The sequence below is a fragment of the Xenopus laevis genome, chromosome 9_10L (assembly GCF_017654675.1).
Source record: "Xenopus laevis strain J_2021 chromosome 9_10L, Xenopus_laevis_v10.1, whole genome shotgun sequence".
Taxonomy (NCBI): Eukaryota; Metazoa; Chordata; class Amphibia; order Anura; family Pipidae; genus Xenopus; species Xenopus laevis.
Genome location: NC_054387.1, coordinates 36083409 through 36103444, shown reverse-complemented (window position 1 = coordinate 36103444; position 20036 = coordinate 36083409). Strand labels below are relative to the sequence as shown.

The 20036-nt window shown below is 41.7% G+C and overlaps 1 protein-coding gene across 1 annotated transcript; it reads right to left on the bottom strand.

Moving 5' to 3' along the window:
- Positions 1-7883: 7883 nt before the first annotated feature.
- ctsa.L (cathepsin A L homeolog) lies at positions 7884-16807 on the bottom strand. Its single transcript, NM_001094640.1, is given in 15 exon segments — positions 7884-8762; positions 8980-9081; positions 9455-9544; positions 9713-9788; positions 10543-10691; positions 11171-11243; positions 11350-11441; positions 11630-11714; positions 12243-12334; positions 12497-12652; positions 12758-12844; positions 13381-13431; positions 13995-14106; positions 14181-14344; positions 16762-16807. Coding segments are annotated over 14 exon segments (1413 nt in total). The 5' UTR covers positions 16762-16807; the 3' UTR covers positions 7884-8678.
- Positions 16808-20036: the final 3229 nt, after the last annotated feature.

The window sequence follows — 20036 nt, the reverse complement described above, 5'->3', positions numbered from 1 at the left end:
CATCTTGCACTGAGACCAGTGATCCCCAACCACTAGCTTGTGAGCAACATGTTGCTCTCCAACCCCTTGGATGTTGCTCCCAGTGGTCTCAAAGCAGGTGCTTGTTTTTGAATTCCAGGCTTGGAGGCAAGTTTTGGCTGAATAAAAAACAAATGTACTGCCAAACAGAGCCTCAATGTAGATTGATAATCCACATAGGGGCTACCAAATGGCCAATCACAGCACTTATTTGGCAGCCCAAGAAAATTTTTCATGCTTGTGTTGCTCCCCCAACTCCTTTTACTGTGAATGTTGCTCATGGGTTTAAAAGGTTGGGGATCCCTGTTCTAGACTTAACCCTAGGATTAGAGCAAATGTCTAATATAAGACACATGACAAAATAAATTGGCAGTTATACCAAAAGTGTTGCTTTACTAGTTGCAGTTCTCCCTTCTTCTCTGCTTCCTGCTTGTGTTTGGAATTCAGCCCACTGAATTCCTAAGGGAACTCGGGTTTTTAGATACTTGATCAGATACATGGTACATTTTGGAACACAGAAACCTGCAGTTAGCCCCTTGAATAGAGCTCTGCCTGTGTTAGGCAATGCTCATTCCAAGAGGGGCTGGCAGGGGGAGTCACATACTGTAGACATCCATGCTCCTGCCCCCTACCCCAAGTTAGGGAGCCACTGAAAGTATAGGCAACCATAGAGCCTCTATCCTTACTACCGGACCTGTTGCAGACAGTTAGGATAGGATAGCTCACCTGTACCTCCTGATGCTGCATTTTGCTCCTCAAGCCAGATTTTCAATCTGTCACAAGAGTGCTGAGTGCAGATTTCTCTGGGGTGCAACTGCTTTTTAGAGGAGCACTAATGGGGGGGGGCTCTTGTGCCCCATAGCACTCAGCACTTCTTAACGGTGGTGATAATTGTATGACAATTCATATGGCGGCCCATCGGATTCCAATATACATGTAGTATGGATAATGGTCTGTTCAGGGATTGTGCATGATTTAAAAACTCAACCTGCAAATTCACCATGTTGGCCAGTTCACAGTCAGGGGTGCTTCGCCAATGAGGCGAGTTGAGGCTGTCGCCTCAGGCAGCAGCGCCCCACTAGGTACCAGGGGCAGCAAAAATGCTGCTCCTGATACTTTAAGAGCCAATTTCCGGGGGGAGGGGGGGCAGCAGCAATTGCTGCTGCCTCAGGTGGCGGAGGGGCCAGGATCGCCCCTGTTCACAGTGGTTTGGAAAAAAAAAAGAGTATGAAGAGAAACCACAGCTCCTTCAGGACCTTCTTTTTCTGATTGGAACAAAAGTATGGAGACCAAACCGCTTAAGGTCCCTCATACAATTTCTGTTCTTTGGTCATGTTTGTTTGGAAAGTGTATAGTAGCATTTAGGATTTGGCTTGATCTGAGTGCTGCAAAAACTGTTAGGATTTGGTGCATCTCTGTGATCTTGTGTCTTTTTTGTAGAAGAGGTCATTTTTGGTTATGCACTCCAGTAAACCCAAGTTAAAAAAACAACAAAAACACACACAAACTCCAAAATAACATAATTAGATGCAGACTGTTTGTTAACCACTAACAATTGTGAAACGAGCTGACTCATGTCTCCTTCTGAAGGACTCTTTCATCTTCTCTAGTACTCTCTTATACTGACATTAAATGTGGGTGCATGGTCACAAAGAGTCAAAACCCCAGCAAATTACTCAAGACTAGACAGCTAAGATAACAAAAGACATCAGATGTTATTTTGTGGTTTTGCAGGATCAGCTGAGAATCCCGGCATAGCAATCAACCACTTATAAGGATTGTCATGCTTTAAAATGCAGGTGCCGTGATTAGCATTTATTTTTCCTTTAACAATACATTCAAGGTACTGTCTGCTCTTCTGTATCTCTTATGGGTGGGGATGATTTACATTAGCAAAACAATTTCCTAAAACACATTAAAGGGTTCTTTCACCCAAGTTAAACATAAAGGAGTTGTTCACCTTCCAACACTTTTTCCAGTTCAGTTGGTTTCAGATAGATAACCAGATATAGATTTTTTTCCAATTACTTTTTATTTTCCATCTGTGACCATTTTTTCTAATATTGAAGTCTTTATTTCTGGTGAACAATCTGAAAACCGGTTTGGAAGGCGAACAACCCATTTAAGGAAGATCCAATCAAAGAAGGTTATTGGAAAACTCATCCCCAGACCACTGTAATTACTCTAAAGAAAAGCTGTCCCATGCAAAGTACAACCCTGCTTTTCTCCAGCAGTAACTTTAAAGGAGAAGGAAAGGTTAAAACTAAGTAAGCCTTATCAGAAAGGTCCACCTAAATATACCAGTAAACCCCCAAAGTAGTGCTTCTCTGAGTCCCCTGTCAAAAGAAACACCACATTTCTTTCCTTCTATTGTGTACTCATGGGCTTCTGTATCAGACTTCCTGTTTTCAGCTTAAACCTCATTGCCCTGGGCAAGAGCATGCTCAGGTTCCTCCCCCTCCTCCCTTCTCTACTGTAATCTGAGCCCAGAGCAGGGAGAAACTCAGGCAGGAAGTGATGTCACACCACATTAATACTGCAGCTCCTATCCTAAACAAACAGAGAGTTTCTAGAGCTTTTTACTCAGGTATGGTAAAACATTCTACAGAATAAATATAGCATTCTAGCTTGCACTTTTGCAGCTAATCTATTGGCAATAAAATGCCTCTGTAGCTTTCCTTCTCCTTTAATATATATCACCCTCCCAGCTATTAATCAGTGGGAAGCACTTTGCCCTTCTAATAAATGTACCCAGAATCTTATAACAGCCATGATTTACTATATCAAAGGCTTTTGCTTGATCCAAGGACAAGAAATACTTCCCCCATGCCAACATTCTGAATATTTTCCCATAAAGTAAAGACTGCCTCAAAGATGCTTTGCCCTTTCACCATGCAAAACTGATGGACAATAATGTGCCTGAAAAATAAGTCGAGAAGGCAAAATATTTGCAAGAATCACAATTGAAAGGGTAATTGTCCTCCAGGTCTTTATACTCTTTGTATCTGTATCCTTAAACAGCAAGAAGAGAGGATCATTGACAACAAGAGCCCATCATTGAAACATTCATTAATGATCTTAACTAAATATAGGACTAAAGGTTATTTAAAAGACTTGTAGACTTCAGCTGTCAGGCCACCCAGCCCTGAGGCCTTTTGTGTTATTCATTTTTCCAATTGCCAAATTCACCTCTTCCTCTGTGATCTCTGCGGTCAAAGGTGAAAAGTTGAAATGACTTGTGTAAAGTCCTGGGGTCGGCTTTAAGTAATCTTCCATCCATTCCCCCATTTAATGCTTTCAAACCAATCAACTCAGTAACCCTTGTCTGCTACAATCCCACGGGACTCATTAAACAAGTAAACCCCCCTACAGCTAAAAGCCACCTGCCCCCCTCTCTGCATTGTGGTCTACTAGTATAAGTGTCCTGTCCAGCAACACTGACCTATATACTGTGTGTATATATATATATATATATATAAAGTCAATTGTGGTGAGCGCACTCTTACCGGATTTCTTAGATGATGGGTGCGTTGGTCAAGTTTTTTGCATATGTAGTAAAGAATGGACCCGCACTCCAATGTTCTTAGTGAAAAAAATTTTTTGTGTTTTATTCACAATGCATATCCAACGTTTCGGTCCACGCTGGGACCTTTCTCCTTTTGGACCGAAACGTTGGATATGCATTGTGAATAAAACACAAAAAAATTTTTTCACTAAGAACATTGGAGTGCGGGTCCATTCTTTACTATATATATATATATATATATATATATATATATATATATATATATATATATATGTATATATATGTATATATGTATATATATATATATATATATATATATATTTATATATATAAATATATATATATATATATATATTTATAGGCCAGGGGAATTCTCTTTTCATAGCCAGGGACCGCTGTTGACAATACTGATAATACTGATTATTCAGTCAATTTCCTCCCCCGCTGCTCTGGATGAAATCAATGACCAATTTCTTTCTCATGGACTAATACATTGTTTTCAATCAATAATGTGACTGCCTTTCCTTCCCCCAAAACTGACCACATCTGACAGACCTAAAGGATTTCTGTGGAAAAAAAAAACCTTCATATTTATTAATCATACCTGACCTGTCACTTAATCCCACTTCTTGTTTTTATATTGCCTATACAGCCTGTAAGTCTTTCCTATCTGCTGCTTGTGTCCTATACATACACATTTATTACACATTTATTACATATTTATTCATTTATAACACTCCCCATCTATTCCTACATCTCACTTGAAAATCAAATAAAACCGTGTAAATGAGGCAGAGAGATGCTGACATAGGCAATCCCTGTACCAAGCGCAATTCAGCAGGAAAAATACAAAGCTGTTCATTTTCTTTAATGAGTATGAATAGAATGTGAACTCTTTGGTTCTATAATCATCAAAGTGCCTTAAACTGCACAGCTTTGTGTGTCACAATGAAAGCAGATCACTGAAGAGGAATGGAGTCAAAAACCATATGCCAAGAAAAGCATGGTGGATACACAGAGGCAACACACAACAACCAGCATGTAAGTCTGATTTAAAGGAGAAGTAAAGACAGAGCTATGCCAAGCAGTATTTGCAAATGCCTTGGGGCTAACGCTGGCAAAAATTTGCCAGCATAACATCATTTAGGCACTTCGCCAATTTACTAACGGCCACTGCGTAATTACGCTAGCAAAGGAGATAGACTCTGGCGCAACTTTGCACTCTAACGCCAGGGGAATTTTCGCTCTGGCGAAAGAGCGTTACTACGCAAATTCACTAAGTTTTTTATTTTACTGAATGTTACCTCTATCGCCAGACTTGCTTTCGCCACCTCAGACCAGGCGAAGTGCAATAGAGTAGATAGTTAGTCCCAAAAAACGCTGGCGATTTTTCCTTTTTACAGGGTGATAGGCTGAAAAAGATTGAAAAATGTTTTTTTGGGGTACCCTCCTTCCCCCCTACATTTGCTAACATATGGCACCTAAACTATACTGTGGGCTCATGTGTAGGGCAATATAACAAATTTATATAATTTTATTAAGGTTCCCTGGCCTTTTCTAGTGTAATGTATTTGCTGCAGCATATCCATTGTACTTTAACTGCACGCCGTATGCAAATTAGCCAACGCTAGCGTAACTTCGAACTGCTGATCATATTATCACTAGCGCAACTTCGCAAGCGTTCGTTACCCTATGCACAACTTCGGATCTTCATGAATTAGCGTTGTCCAGGCGAATTTACGCCTGGCGAAGTGTTGCGATGTGCGCAAAGCCATCGCTGGCGAATTTTCGATGGTAAGTAAATTTGCCCCCTTGTGCGGTGCCACCCCCATCACTCCTCACCAGTTGCCCCCACACCCCAGTGATAATAATGCCTTTCTTCCTCCTTTTATCTCTCCAATTTTATCTTCAATGATTTTGATCAAGGCATGCATTCTCCTTTTTTATAAATGATGTCACTATATATCATAAGACTTTTAACACTATGGGGGCCTATTTATCACGCTATGCCTGGTTAAAATGGCTCTCCAACACTGAAGCACCTTTTTTTATACAGGGCATTGAAATGTTATGGACGATCGCATTGGTCCCCTTTGAATTAACAGTACTGAGGAACAGGCAGCAATACAGTACTGGGAACTGCTTATGTCACACGTCATATTCCTTTTGTCTATCCTTGGATTTATACCCTACTAAAATCTCAGCAGAACAGCACCATCTAGAGGCAATTGTTGATGGCATGTAATAAGTCACTTCCATTAAGGGATCTCCACCTAGAAGCTGAGTTAGTACTGCAAACCCCACACATGGACACACACAGCAGAAAATTAAAACTATTTAGGCTTATTTTCAAATAGGATACAAAGTTTACACTGTAAGCCCTACAGGTTAGGGTCCTCCACCCTTTTGTCTCCTTGACACTGAGCACATATCTGTATTGTAATTAAATTTTATATTTATGTAAATTGTATTTCTAATAATGCACTTATTGTTACTTATTATTGCAGTGACCCCTTGTTTGTTACTACTAATATATTGTTGTGCTCTACAGTGCTTTGCCCTCAAGGGGTGCTATATAAATAAAAATATACCTACATACATACCTACCTGTGAATCTAGACTAATAAGGTATTATATTTAATGGAGAAACAAACCCCTTAATTAAAAAAAAACCCTACCCCCCTTCCTCCTCCCCCCAGCCTAGCTGCTACCCCAGCAAATGCCCCTAACTTTTTTACTTACCCCTTGGTGCAGATTCAGGGATTGGAGTTAACGGCAGCCAGTGTTGGACTGGCCCGGCGGGACACCAGAAAAAAACCCGGTGGGCCCCGACCCTCATGGGCCCCCTGCCGGGCCAGACCCCCTCTCCGATATTTAAATTTTTGGGGGAAAAAAGTTTTCGGGGCTGCACAGCACCGTCTGCGCATGCGCACCGAGTGGCGCTGCTTGCGCATGGCGCCGTTCATGTATGCGCACTGAGCGGTGCCTTCACACAGTCGGCGCGTCACAGTAGCGGGCCGGTGGGCCCCAGGCCCCCAGTCCGATCCTGACGGCAGCCATCTATCCAGGTCTTCTGTAATCTGAGAATGAGACCGGTGGTGCGTCACATGGCAGTTGGAGCAATTTCCCAGTGTGCGACAACCGCGCATTCGCTGAAATGTAAAGGAATTGCCGAAGCGCCGGAAGAAGACACGAAGACCTGGAAGATGGCTGCCGTGAACTCCAATCCCTGAATCTGCACCGAGGGGTAAGTAAAAAGTTAGGGGCATTTGCCTGGGGTAGCAGCTAGGCTGGGGATGAGGGGGTCTATGTGGGATAGGGGGGTAGGGTTTTTTTTTTTTTTAATAAGGGGTTTCTCCTTTAAAGGGACAGCACCTAGATACCCATATGCATTTACACAACTCTTATTGGCCTCTTACCAGCTTACATACCCTGAACAGCTACTCCTTCCTTTTAAGTACTGATGTACTAATGATTATAGTACAGTTGCAATTCAAACCATTTACAAAGCACCAACACATTATGCAGCTGGCACTTCCCCAATGTCTGGATTGCTTCTGCTGTGGAATCATACATATATTATAGTAATGCAAGGGAAGAGCCAATGCTGAACACATAATGGGAAACCTTAACAGGTATCCCTGGCAAGACCATAACATTCAGCATACAGAACATAAACTTTGCCTTTTCTGGATATATTATAATCCAATGGTGTAACTACAATACAGAAGAACGAGGGGGCCCAGACCGTGGGTTGCTGTATGGTAGTTTGTCTCCCAAGTCCATCCTCATTTGTCATGGGCAGTGATTGAATAAGTGGATGAGGCCAGGGTTGGCCTTCAGGATGCATGCCGAATGCCTGGCCTAAACTTGGTATTCCATTAATATAATCAGCAAATGCTGTAGTGGAGGGTAACTATAGTGCTCAGTTTGCAGGCAAATATAGGGCTTATATAGGGCATAGCAACCAGCTAACAGTTAGCTACAAGAAAGCATATTTCTTTGGTTGCTGTACTTGTGTAACTATATAAGCCCCTTATAATCAGGGTTGATTCCTAACTATATAGACAGTCCTTTTGGTGCTTAAAAGTGAAGAGCAGGGTTTTCGAATCAGCACATGTAGATGCCGGCACTGCACTGATGAGCCTCAATAAAGGTGATAGGATAAGGGATTAAACTGTAACCGCCACTAGGGCAGGTATTGATGGGAATGATACTCTATCTCTGTAAAGAGCTGTGGAATACATTGGCATCAGATAAAGAAGAATACCATTTCCTAGCCATCCCCAAGTTTGCTAAACATACAGTAATATCAGGGTAAAAAAAAAGTCAGAAAATGTCCTTTTAAAGTCCTTTAATTGAACATCATTTACAGACTTTGATACAAATGATACGTGAAACCTCCACATAATTTTAAGTTTTCCGACATTTTAAACTATAGTACACCATAGTGTAACATTATTGCTGCAATGCTTAACCCTTGTCATTAACACAGTAAATATTGTATTTCAAGGTGAACCTGACTCCTGTGCTTATTATGCTCTGAGTACTTAAGCTGCTTTAACCCGTTTTCCTGATTCTACACAACTTTCCCAGGTCCCCTGAAAAAACATAAATGGGGGTGCTACTGTATTTTGAATGAATGAAAAAACACAGATCAGCTCAATTGGAATGGGCAGGGGGTTACCCCGTTTATTTAAGCAGAGGTAAAAAGTGCAACATTTCAGGGTCGGCACCAGCCTCCCTTTCCCAAGCAAATCAATAATCGTATTCTAAGCAAAAAACAAATGGCACCTGAGATATGATTGGGTAACAAGGAAAGGGTCACCCACAAACCTAACAGTGGTTATTCCATGAAAGAGTATTTAAATAACCAAGAAACTGACACAATGCTGTGTCCCTGCCATAAAAGCACGTGACTACTGTACAACAGTAAAAAGAGCGAAAGGAAGCAGACTTTGGGTTTTTGTTTCTTAGCACAAAGGAAAGTATGGAAATAAAGTAAGTGATAGAAAAGGGAAAGGCCCCTTGTGAGACAATGCATAGGGCATTTGTAGCTGTGAGAAACATGGATCGTCGTCCCTCTGCTAAATACTGTGCAGTCCTATGTGCTGTGTTGCAGGGGAGCTTGCAATTAGAAGGGCTCATTCTGGAGGAAGCGGCTGAACATAATAAAAGCAGCATTTGGTTTGTCTGTTGGTACCATGTGACCAGCTCCCTGTGAACCAATCAGAACAGCTGTTAGAAAATATCATGTTTACCAATACTAGCTGTTAATATGTACTCTATGTTGTTAAGAATAATAATAGCAAGAAAGGACAAAGAAAGGAACCGGTGTAGAATATACTCATTTACATATCTCATTTTAAATTAAAAAGTGATGGAGATGAGACTGAGGCAGTGCTAAAATAGTTTAGATTTCAATGCTCATGTACCTTGATGGTTAGGAAGGAAAGGTTGGAAAACTCTTTTACAAAGCCACCGATCTGCTGCTGTCCCCCCTCATTATACAACCAGGGTCGACGCTGTACCTGTAACTATAAAGCAAATGTCTATGTGATATAATTAGGTATAGGGGGAAGTATCACACATTTATTCACCATATAAAGATACTGTCCATTGTACTTTACTTGCTGCATCCATACACCTCTACACCCAGCATCTCAAGATAAAAAAATCCTATTCCCCAAACTCTAGCTTCTCGTTATTGAAAAGCTGAAACTTTAGGCTGGTGCAATAAGTTCAGTATATAAAAAATGGCGTTTTTAGCCCTATTAATTTTTAGGGTTTAGTTCTCCTTCAACAGCAGGGTACACTGCCTGACTGTCCACTGCAGGGAAGCCATGTTAGTTCCACAATAGGCCTGTACATATACACATACATTGCATATATACACTCTCTCACTCTTACCTTCTGTTGCAGAGAGTCCACAAACCACTGGTCACCCAGGAAGTTACACGCCATATCCACATCTCCATTATACACCAGGATTCTGTATTTCTGCAGAGGGGAAAGGGACCTGTAAGCGGATTGTTTGCCATTTGCCTCCCCGATTCAGTGTTAAATTTCATGCATTATGGTTTAGGGAACCATTGTAAAAAAAGCAAAGGGTGTCTCAATACCACATATTAGGGGCTTTAGAACTACCAATCTCAGCATGTATCTCACCATGGTACTGAGCAACTTCAGGTAGTGGTCCTTCATGCTCTGATATATGCGCCCATATGTACTGTACACATCATAGCTGCAAAAGAAAAAACATTACCCAATATTCTGTTAGGATGTGAAAACAAAGCCTGTTTATACATGTCCCTCTAGGTCTTTTGCATATTTACACCAGCAGAGAACCTACTCATAGCCCTTACAGACATTCCTACCTTAAAGGAATTGTGTACAAAAATAAAAACTGGGTAAATAGACAGGCTGTGCAAAATAAAAATGTTTCTAATATAGTTAGCCAAAAATGTAATGTATAAAGGCTGGAGTGAATGGATGTGTGACATAATAGCCAGAACACTACTTCCAGCTTTGCTACTCTCTTGCTTTCCACTAAATAGTTACCAAGATCAATTGCAAACAGGTCCGGACTGGGAGTCAAAATAGGCCCTGGCTTTCCAAGTGCACAGAGGCCCAAATAGTCCTCCACCAACCCACTGAATAGTGACTGTCTATGGGACCATACAGCAGCCCCACAGATTGCCAGTCCGGGCCTGATTGCACACTCACTGAACAGTTATGTCCCCCTTCAAGTCACTAACTCAGAGTTAGAAAGCTAAAAGCAGGAAGTAGTATTCTGTTCTGTTAGCCATCCGCTCACTCCAGCCTTTATACATTACATTTTTGACGAATTATTTTATTTTGCACAGCCTATTTATCCAGTTTTTATTTTTACACTGAATTGTTCTTAAAAGATCAAGTTCCAATTCTTTAATGCTAAAAAAATTACATGCATTTTCCACTCCAGAATATCACAGTGGCCTCCCCATAACTCTGCATACCTGCAGACCTCCCACTGCTGCACACTTGGAGGAATGTGGAGGGCTAGCCTAACAAGCCCATTGTTCAGGAAGATACGGGAAGCTGTGCTGTTTACGCATGGGGGGTCCAATCGTATTGGTTTCTGTACAAGTGAAAGAGATAGCAACTTCTGCACCAGACAGAGAGAAAGAAAGAACAAGTCAGGGACAGTCATTATCAAACACTGGAATAAAGTCACATTTGGAAGTGCTTCTTGTGAAACACGAAAAAAAACAAAAAAACTATTTTTGAACTATTTTTATTGTACAGTGCTGTGGAATATATTTGAACTTTATAAATACAGTTATAGTTAATAAACCAACATCACTTTATATGAATAGAACTACAGCACATTATTTCCTTTAAGGGAAGGTCATGAAGCAATGCAATACATTAGAACAATTCTAAATTCAGAGTTTGCATGTTATCCAGCATAAATATGCATGGCTACAGGTCACATGGACCAAGGGGAATAAGGAAAGGGATCTGAAATTAATAAACAGTAAAAACAAAAAAAAACTTCCTTGTAAGCGCTTCATTTTTTGAGCACTGAACAAGGGTTTAATCTCGCTCTTCACTGACATAAAACAAAACGTTTAATGTGCCTACCTTGTTCCAGTGTTTGAGTAGTTGAGGAGAAATCATCCCTGGATGGTACACAATTATATGATCACCATTATCCCTGGAGATAAGGACAATCTATCAGCATTTGTGGGTGTCTTTTCTTACCTCTCCAGAAGAAAGCAGCCATTCTTCATTCCAAATAATAAAAGGTAGAAATTACTTACTTGACCTCCCCTGGGGCCCCTCCAGGGCAGGACTCATAGAGATTGTAAATATTCAGTCCTGTACTGTACACATCATGCATGGCCTCTTGTACCTAGAAATACAGAATGTGTGGAACACACTGGTGGCCATGTTTGTTCTGCCTAATTCCTCTATAATCCTAAAGACAAACAGACTCAGTTCTACCACTCTGCAAATATCTCTGCAGTCCATGAGACCCTGCTACAGGTCACGTGGACTGATGCATTTCATTTTAACCCATTCCCAGGAGCACACTCTTACCAGGAGAGAGCAGTTCCCATCTGGATTGTTATAGAACTGGCAGGATCCCTTTGTGCAGCAATATGTCTGTAATCCAGACCACAGCCTACAGAAAGGGAGAAATAACAGTTACAGGTCAAACAAATGAGTCCGGAGCACACCAGACCAGTGTACTGCTGTACAGAGACCAGGAAATGTGCACGGAAATAACTGCCAAGAGGTTCCAGCATTTAAAGGGTATGGGGAAGAAAAAATTTAGCTGGTATAGGTTAGAACAGGGAGAATGTATGCCACAATTAGCTACAATCTTCCATGACATAGCTAATGGAAATCAATTTGGCTAGGAGAGAATCAGGAACAAATGGGAGCATGATACAATGGAATCTAAGCATAGCGTAAGCAACACACATCTTGCCAATGGGATGGGAGTGAGAGATTATATACCAGGGAAGATCAACCTGCAGTATAACAGATATTACAGAAGTACAAGTCCTTGCAAACAACTAATTGGGTTGAGGTTAAAAATATGAATGGACAGAGGATGTCTGTTCTTAATCTGTGCTTTTTTGGGGGGTGGGGAGGTAGAAAAAAACAACACATTATAAAGAGTGGAAAATATGGAACATTTCCTTACTGGCTGCCCAAAATTCCATGGTAATAAGCAAAGAAAATCAATGAGTTGTCATTATTCTCATAGCTGCTTAGTCCGTTCCCCACAGCGATCCCCTAAAATAAAAATAAACAAATGAGACTCAAGTAATATACCTGCAAATACTTAGATATAGTTGAACAGGCAGATACATCAGCTAATGAGCAGATGGATAATCATCAGCAAAGAAAACTGCAATGCAAACCTCTGCTGCCCGAGAAATTCATTATGACCCTCACCTTAAGGTTTATACTGGAGTCCTGAGAAACCTCGACAGCCAGAGACGGTACATACACTCCTCCATAGCTCTCCCCTGTTATGTAAAAGTCATTTTTACTGAACTGAGGATACAGCTGGAAAAACTGTTTCAGTGCCAGGTAGTTATTGTGAGCAACCTGAAGGAGATAACGGAGGAAGTAAGAAAGAGGGTAAAACAGCAGAAAGTTTTGAGTATATATATATATATATATATATATATAATAGTAGTCTGCCCACTATACCTCTGTGTCATTTGTCTTGTAGTTTTTATCATCAGAATACGAAAAGCCCACACCAGCTGGAGCCTCTATGTACAGAACATTGGCAATCTGAAAAATAACGAGTGAGACGGATCCAGTACCACCACACAGACAGGAGATGCAATTGTACAAGAGAGCTTAAAATGGCAACTCCGCCAGGAGTCAATTACAACTCCTATCATTTTAATAATAGACAGATCTTCATTCTGTTGTCATGTGATTAAATGAGAAGCTGCCATTAAATCTGACTGGGGCTACTGGTCCTAACATCTAAACAAATGGTTAATTAAAATTTTACTTCAAAAGTAGTTTATTTACTTTTTTTGTCTAAAACAGTGGTTCCTGAACTGTTTGGTTGGTCCCACTGCAGTAGCAGTGGCTACACCTGAATGCCAGTAAGGGGAAAATTCATATTATCCTAAATGTAAACCTGAAATCTCAGCTTGAGGGTGAAAATGTGGGGTAAAAAACCTAAATATTCTTTTAACTATGGCTGAATGGCAACACCCTGGTAACCTTGTTCTGTGATTAAGGGGGTCTCTGTACAAAGCTTGGACCTTTACTCTTTACAATATACTGTGGTATAATCAAAATCAATACATCACCTTGTTCCAAGAGTAGTCGTTGTACTCCAGGGTAACACCATCTTGCTGAATCTAAAAAAAACGGAAATAATACAGTCAAATACAATCCCAGCTCTCCTTTGAGTACATCCACTCTGGATGGAATATGTGCTCAATGCTCTCAGGTGTGATTTATAGACATGTAAACCATACCCAACCCGACCTGCTGTACCACTCTGCATTATAAAACCTTGCCTGACCTGTCCATGTCTAATGTCACCAGAAGGGGCAAATGCGAGTTTATAAATAAAGTGGCCAGCAAACATCTGACGGAGCTGACCCAGATGTCAGTGACAATAGAGGAGGCACACAGTACAGAAATATATCCAAGGGTAAACCTACAAGCCCATGCATCACTAGAGCCTGCCTGTTATTGCTAGGCTAATGTCACAGAGGTGGAAACTACTCATTTGGCCCTGTCATTTTGAGTTGACTTAACCTTAAATAGAAAATACACTCCACCCCCCCCTTTTCTTTTTACATGAGATCATAGTTTCACCTTTTTACATGAAGCCAACTAAATCAGCTCATACAAAGGGAGGGAATATTTTCCCTTAAACTACCCACTTGATTCAATTTTTCCAGCTGAAACTCACCAGAAAAGGGCCATGTTCAGTCAGTAGTCCGTCCAGTGAGCTGCAGCCTGGACCACCATTCAGCCAGAGAACCAAAGGATTAGTGCTGGGATCCTTCTGGGACTCCACAAACCTGGAACAAACCAAATGTTCAATATAGAGACAAACAGATTATAGATGAGTAAGGGTTTGTTCTTAGCAACTCACCAATAATGGAGGTGCTTGCCATCTGACACGTTGAGAAAGCCGGAGTACTGACGGAAAGATGGCTGCTTAGGCAGCCCTGGCATATAGGTAATCTCATCTGCAGCGTAGCAGGCAACAACAGAGAGTGCTCCCAGGAGCAAGAAGCATCGTAAAAAGAGGTCCATCTGATTGAAGACAAAAGGCAAAGCATAAATAGCACAGTGAGGCTTGGAATGGATGAAACAAATCTGTGCAGAAACAATAGCTGCAGGTTAAAGGTATACTGTCATGGGAAAAAATGTATCCGTTAATAGTGCTGCTCCAGCAGAATTCTGCACTGAAATCAGTATCTCAAAAGAGAAAACTGATTTTTTTATATTTAATTTTCAAATCTGACATGGGGCTGGATATATTGTCAGTTTCCCAGCTGCTCCAAGTCATATGACTTGTGCTCTGATAAAATTCAGTCACCCTTTACTGCTGTACTGCAAGTTGGAGTGATATCACCCCTTCCCTTTTCCCCAAGACAATGGGAAGGTAACCAGATAGCAGCTCCCTAATACAAGATAACAGGTCTCTAGTAGATCTAAGAACAGCACTCAATAGTAAAATCCAGATCCCACACAACAGCCTGTCAGAAAGCAGTTCCATCCTAAATTGCTGGCTCTTTCTGAAACACATGACCAGGCAAAATGACCCGAGATGGCTGCCTACATACCAATATTACAACTAAAAAAAAAAAATACACTTGCTGGTTCAGGAATTAAATGTTATATTGTAGAGTGAATTATTTTAAAAATAAAAACGACATAATAAAAATCATGACACAATCCCTTTAAGAGGTTGAGAAGAATAATTTCTGAATGATACAGGAAAGCAGAGTACAAAGAGGATGAAGTGTGGCAATAGCACTTTATAAATAATAATAAGTGCTCTCCTTCTCCCCAAGGTGTTTTTTCTGAGACATAAGTCTAAGGATATACTAAGGATGTCATGGCACAAGCCTGGCAGAAACTGAGATTGCAAAGCTCTAATAAGGGCCTTTGAAAGTATCTGCCACCAAGTTATATTAGAAGCACAAGGGAAGTGTCCTGTCAGTATGGGTGCAAGACTCTGTACTGGAGAACCTTACCGTGCAGTTGTAATTGTGTTTGTAGCCAGTGCTGCTTATTCAGCTATTTATCCCAATCACTAGATACTTAAGCATTCTTCAACCACCACTATTCTCTTTGTGCTCCCCGCCCCCTCTTTCCTTCAGTGCCAACTTTTCTATCTCTTCCTTTGAAAGGATCATAGTGTAACATAACCTGGAGATGTAGGCTGGACAGACATGTATATATGCATCACCCCAGGTGATTTATTTAGTGTGATGGTGAGTATATTTTGACTCCCAGTCCAGATCTGCATCACCCCACTGTTTCAGTTCACCTTTATTTAATCATCTCATTACTGTGACCACAATGTTCTGGCCTACATCCAGATCTACGTGCTACAGTACTAACCATTATAATAGCTGGGGGTGCAAGTTGGATAGTGCTTCCCTACAGCAAACATGCCCAATCTTTACTAAAACCTCCCAAATGAAAGGCAATTGGGACAGATGGTGGGGTAACTAGATATTACTGGGCCCCACAGCAAATTATTTTTTCAGGACTCCAAAATGTCTAGGTTCAACTGTTTTACCAATATTTTTTTAAATTTAATATGAATTAGGGTCTCATGGGCCACCCTATACCTCCTGGGGCCCCCTATACTTCCTGGGGGCCCCCTATACTTCCTGTGGCCCCCTATACTTCCTGGGAGCCCGATATACATCCTGGAGCTCCCTATACGTCCTGGAGCTCCCTATACGTCCTGGAGCTCCCTATACGTCCTGGAGCACCCTATACTTCCTGGGGCCCCCCTATACTTCCTGGAGCTCCCTATACGTCCTGGAGCTCCCTATACGTCCTGGAGCTCCCTATACGTCCTGGAGCTCCCTATACGTCCTGGAGCTCCCTATACGTCCTGGAGCTCCCTATACGTCCTGGAGCTCCCTATACGTCCTGGAGCTCCCTATACGTCCTGGAGCTCCCTATACGTCCTGGAGCTCCCTATACGTCCTGGGGCCCTATATACTTCCTGGAGCACCCTATACTTCCTGGGACCTCCCTATACTTCCTGGGGATCCCCTATACTTCCTGGGACCACCCTATACTTCCTGGGGCCCCTATACTTCCTGGGGATCCCCTGCAGCCACAGGGTCTGTTTCCTCTAGTTCCTCACCGTGGGGACAGTTGTAGTATAACACTGCCAGACAGGTACACAGAGACTAGTCAATAGTGAGAGTCACAGGCAGAGATGAAGTGGCCTAGGTGCTGGTCTGTATATGTGACAATTGCTACAAGGGTCAGTTCCTGCCTTACCCACCCAGAAGTAAAGCTCAAAGGAAACATCGAAGATAATGTCCCTGCAGCAAAGCCTTGCAACCCAAGAACATCACACTGCTGAATACAGAACCCCTGTCACCAGGGCCACCATACTTTTCTCAACACCTCCCTCACTGCTTCCTTTCATTTTTCTTTAGGTCGCCCAAAATCCCCCGGTAGCTTCCCCCTCTCACCTCCGCCGGCGAGCAGCCCAACAAACACTTCCTTGTTCCACAGCACTGCCGACCCATCATGTGACTCTCCAGCGCCTGACTGGAGATCACGTGTTCCTGCTGGGCGCGTCCCAGTAAACTTTTTTTTTTTTTTTTCTAAACCAAAAAGAGAAAGAGTTTAGTCAGCTTGATCCCGTCATTAATAAACACTAAATACGTGTAAAAGAGTAGGATAATGGAGTAAGATAACAGCAGCAGTGAGAGGGAGGGTAATGTGACTCTCCAGGGAAACGTGAGGAGCCCTCCTGTAGAAGGAAGGCAAAGGAAAAGGTGACCCTCCATGTAAAAATGGCAAGCTGTAAACAGGGAAGGGAGAAATCTGTTTGTTGCAGTGGAGCAGGAGGGGACTTCTATGCAGCTGTAAGCAGCAGAAGGGGAGCACTACATAGATACATAGATACAATTATGACTTCTGACCTTATTTCCCTTGTATACTTCACATTTAAAGGGACAGGTCAGTGTAAAAATAAAAACTGGTTTAATAAATAGGCTGTGCAAAATATAGTTAGTTAGCCAAAAATGTAATGTATAAAGGCTGGAGTGACTGGATGTCTAACATAATAGCCAGAACACTACTTCCTGCTTTTCCGCTCTCTAACTCTGAGTAAGTCAGTGACTATAAGGGAGGCCACATGGGACATAACTGTTCAGTGAGTTTGCAATTGATCCTCAGCATTCAGCTCAGATTCAAAAGCAACAGGTATAACCCATGTGGCCCCCCTCAAGTCTCTGATTGGTTACTGCCTGGTAACCAGGGTAACCAATCAGTGGAAGCCAAGAGAGCTAAAAAGCAGGAAGTAGTGTTCTGACTGTTATGTTAGATGTCCAGTCACTCCAGCCTTTATACATTACATTTTTGGCAAACTAACTATATTAAAAACTTGTTTTATTTAGCACAGCCTAATCTATTTACCCAGTTTTTATTTTTATACTGAACAGTTCCTTTAAGGCTTAGTCCACACTAGGCCATTCGGGGAGATTTCCTCTTGAGGCAACTTCGGAAAACAAATCGATACGTGTATCATAACGCAGGCGACTCTCATTATAGCCGGCGCAGAAGAGGAAGCGGTTCGGGGAGATTAGTCGCCTCAGAGAAGAGTTGAATAGTCGCTAGGGCGCTAAATCTCCCCGAATTGCCTGGTGTGGACTAAGCCTAGGGGTCTTCAATACATTTCCCTGATTTTAAGTTTTCCCTGATTATACATTGTTTTTCCCTGGTCCCCTGAAAGACGTAAAATGGGGGTTCTACTGTATTGTGTCACATGATCACATCAAATGCCTAATCATTCCATTCAAGGTATTTATAAAAATAATAAAGCATGCCATTGTCATTATAAGTACCCTAATACAGGAGTGCCCATTATTGTTGCCACCTGTTTGGTTTTGAACAGAACAGTTCAGTTTTTTTAAGGCCCGTTCGGGTCTCAACTTTCTGTTTGGTTTTCAGCTTTGTGAAACTCGAACAATAATCTGCCAATTTTTAAAACGAATTAAATACCAAGATACTCACCTTGACCCGGCTTAGTTATTATCAAGTGTAGTTATTACAGAAACAGAAATAAGCATATCAATCAAAAATAAGAACGTTTTTCTAAATTAAAATTGCTGTATTTCAAAGCTTTCTGGGTGATTTCTGTATAACAGTTCCCATACATGTAGTTAAAGGATTGGTCTTACCCATGGGGCAGAATTAGGGTTGCCACCTTTTCTGGAAAAAAATACAGGCCTTCCTATATATTTAACTTTTTTCCCTATTAATAACATTGGGATCAACCATCATTTTTACCGGCCTACCGGCCAGGTGGCGACCCTAGGCAGAATAGAGTTTCCAGCCATGTGGGTTTAAACATCTCAGTTTGTCAAAGGGCTGTCTGTTTAAAACTGTCCCATTTAAAACATTGCAAAAACTGGACAGAAATCCAGCCAGTTGCATATAAGTGATGCAATAACCCTGACCCAGCATCATAACGCCACCACATCATCTCTGATGTCATCATGCCCAGCCCAACATCACTGCTCCACCCCCAATGCTATCTGCCCCCCCCCCCCTTTGTTTAGGTTTAGCCACTGGCAAAGGTGGCAATAAAAAGTAATGAGGCCTGGTAGGCTTCCTACACTACTGCTATTGCCTGTTTCTGTGTGAGAAAAAGGCTACAGGTATGGAGAGAAGAATATATACATGTTATTATAATGAAGGTGAGGGAAAGAAGGGAGGAAAAATAGTTTTGAGAGTGGGTCTGTGATTAGGGTTGCCATCTTTTCTGGAAAAAGTACCAGCCTTCCTATATATTTATCTTTTTACTCTATTAATAACATTGGGATCAGCCATCATCCTTACCAGACAGTTCTGTAAAATACTGGCCAGGTGGCAACCCTATCTGTGATCTATGGCCTTCTGGTGGGCCTCTAGCACCCAAGTCCAACACTGCTAGCTATATATACAATGAGTATGTTTGTGAAGCATCTCATTCATCCAGAGCATGGTATACCTGTAGAAATAAGTCAAATCAACTAGACTTGCTGTATTTCTCTTAAAGGAGAAACAACCGTTAATACAAAAAAAACCCTACCCTACATAGACCCCCCCTCCCAGCCTAGCTGCCCCCCGTGCAAATGCCCCTAACTCTTTACTTACCCCTCTGTGCAGATTCTGTCCAGCAGACTTCATGGATGCCATCTTCAGCATTTTGGTAATCTTCGGAATGAGACCGGTGCTTCTGCAATTTTCGTGAGTTTCGGCGCATGCACAGTTGTCAATCAGAAAATTGCTCTAACTGAGCATGTGACGCTTCGCCGGTCTCATTCCGAAGATTACCGTAGAGAAGAAGATGGCTGCCGTGAACTCCGTAGACAGAATCTGCACGGAGGGGTAAGTAAAGAGTTAGGGGCATTTGCCCGGGGTAACACTTAGGCTGGAGGGGGGTCTGTGTAGGGTAGGATGGTGGTTTTTTTTTTTATAAAGGGTTTGTTTCTCCTTTGAAGATGTTTCACCAGTTATCCAACTGGCTTTCTCAATTGAATTAAGAAAGCCAGTTGGATGTCTTTAAGAAAAACACAGCAAGTCCAGAGAATTTGACTTATTTCTACAGCTATACAATAAGTATATAAGCAAGGGACAAAACCCGTACCTCAGGGAGGACATTGGCTATAGCTCCAGAGGATCAAGTTTACAGTAAAAAATAAATAAAGTAGTGTTTCTGGGGACTGAAAAAGAAAGAATGAATCTCAAATTTTTC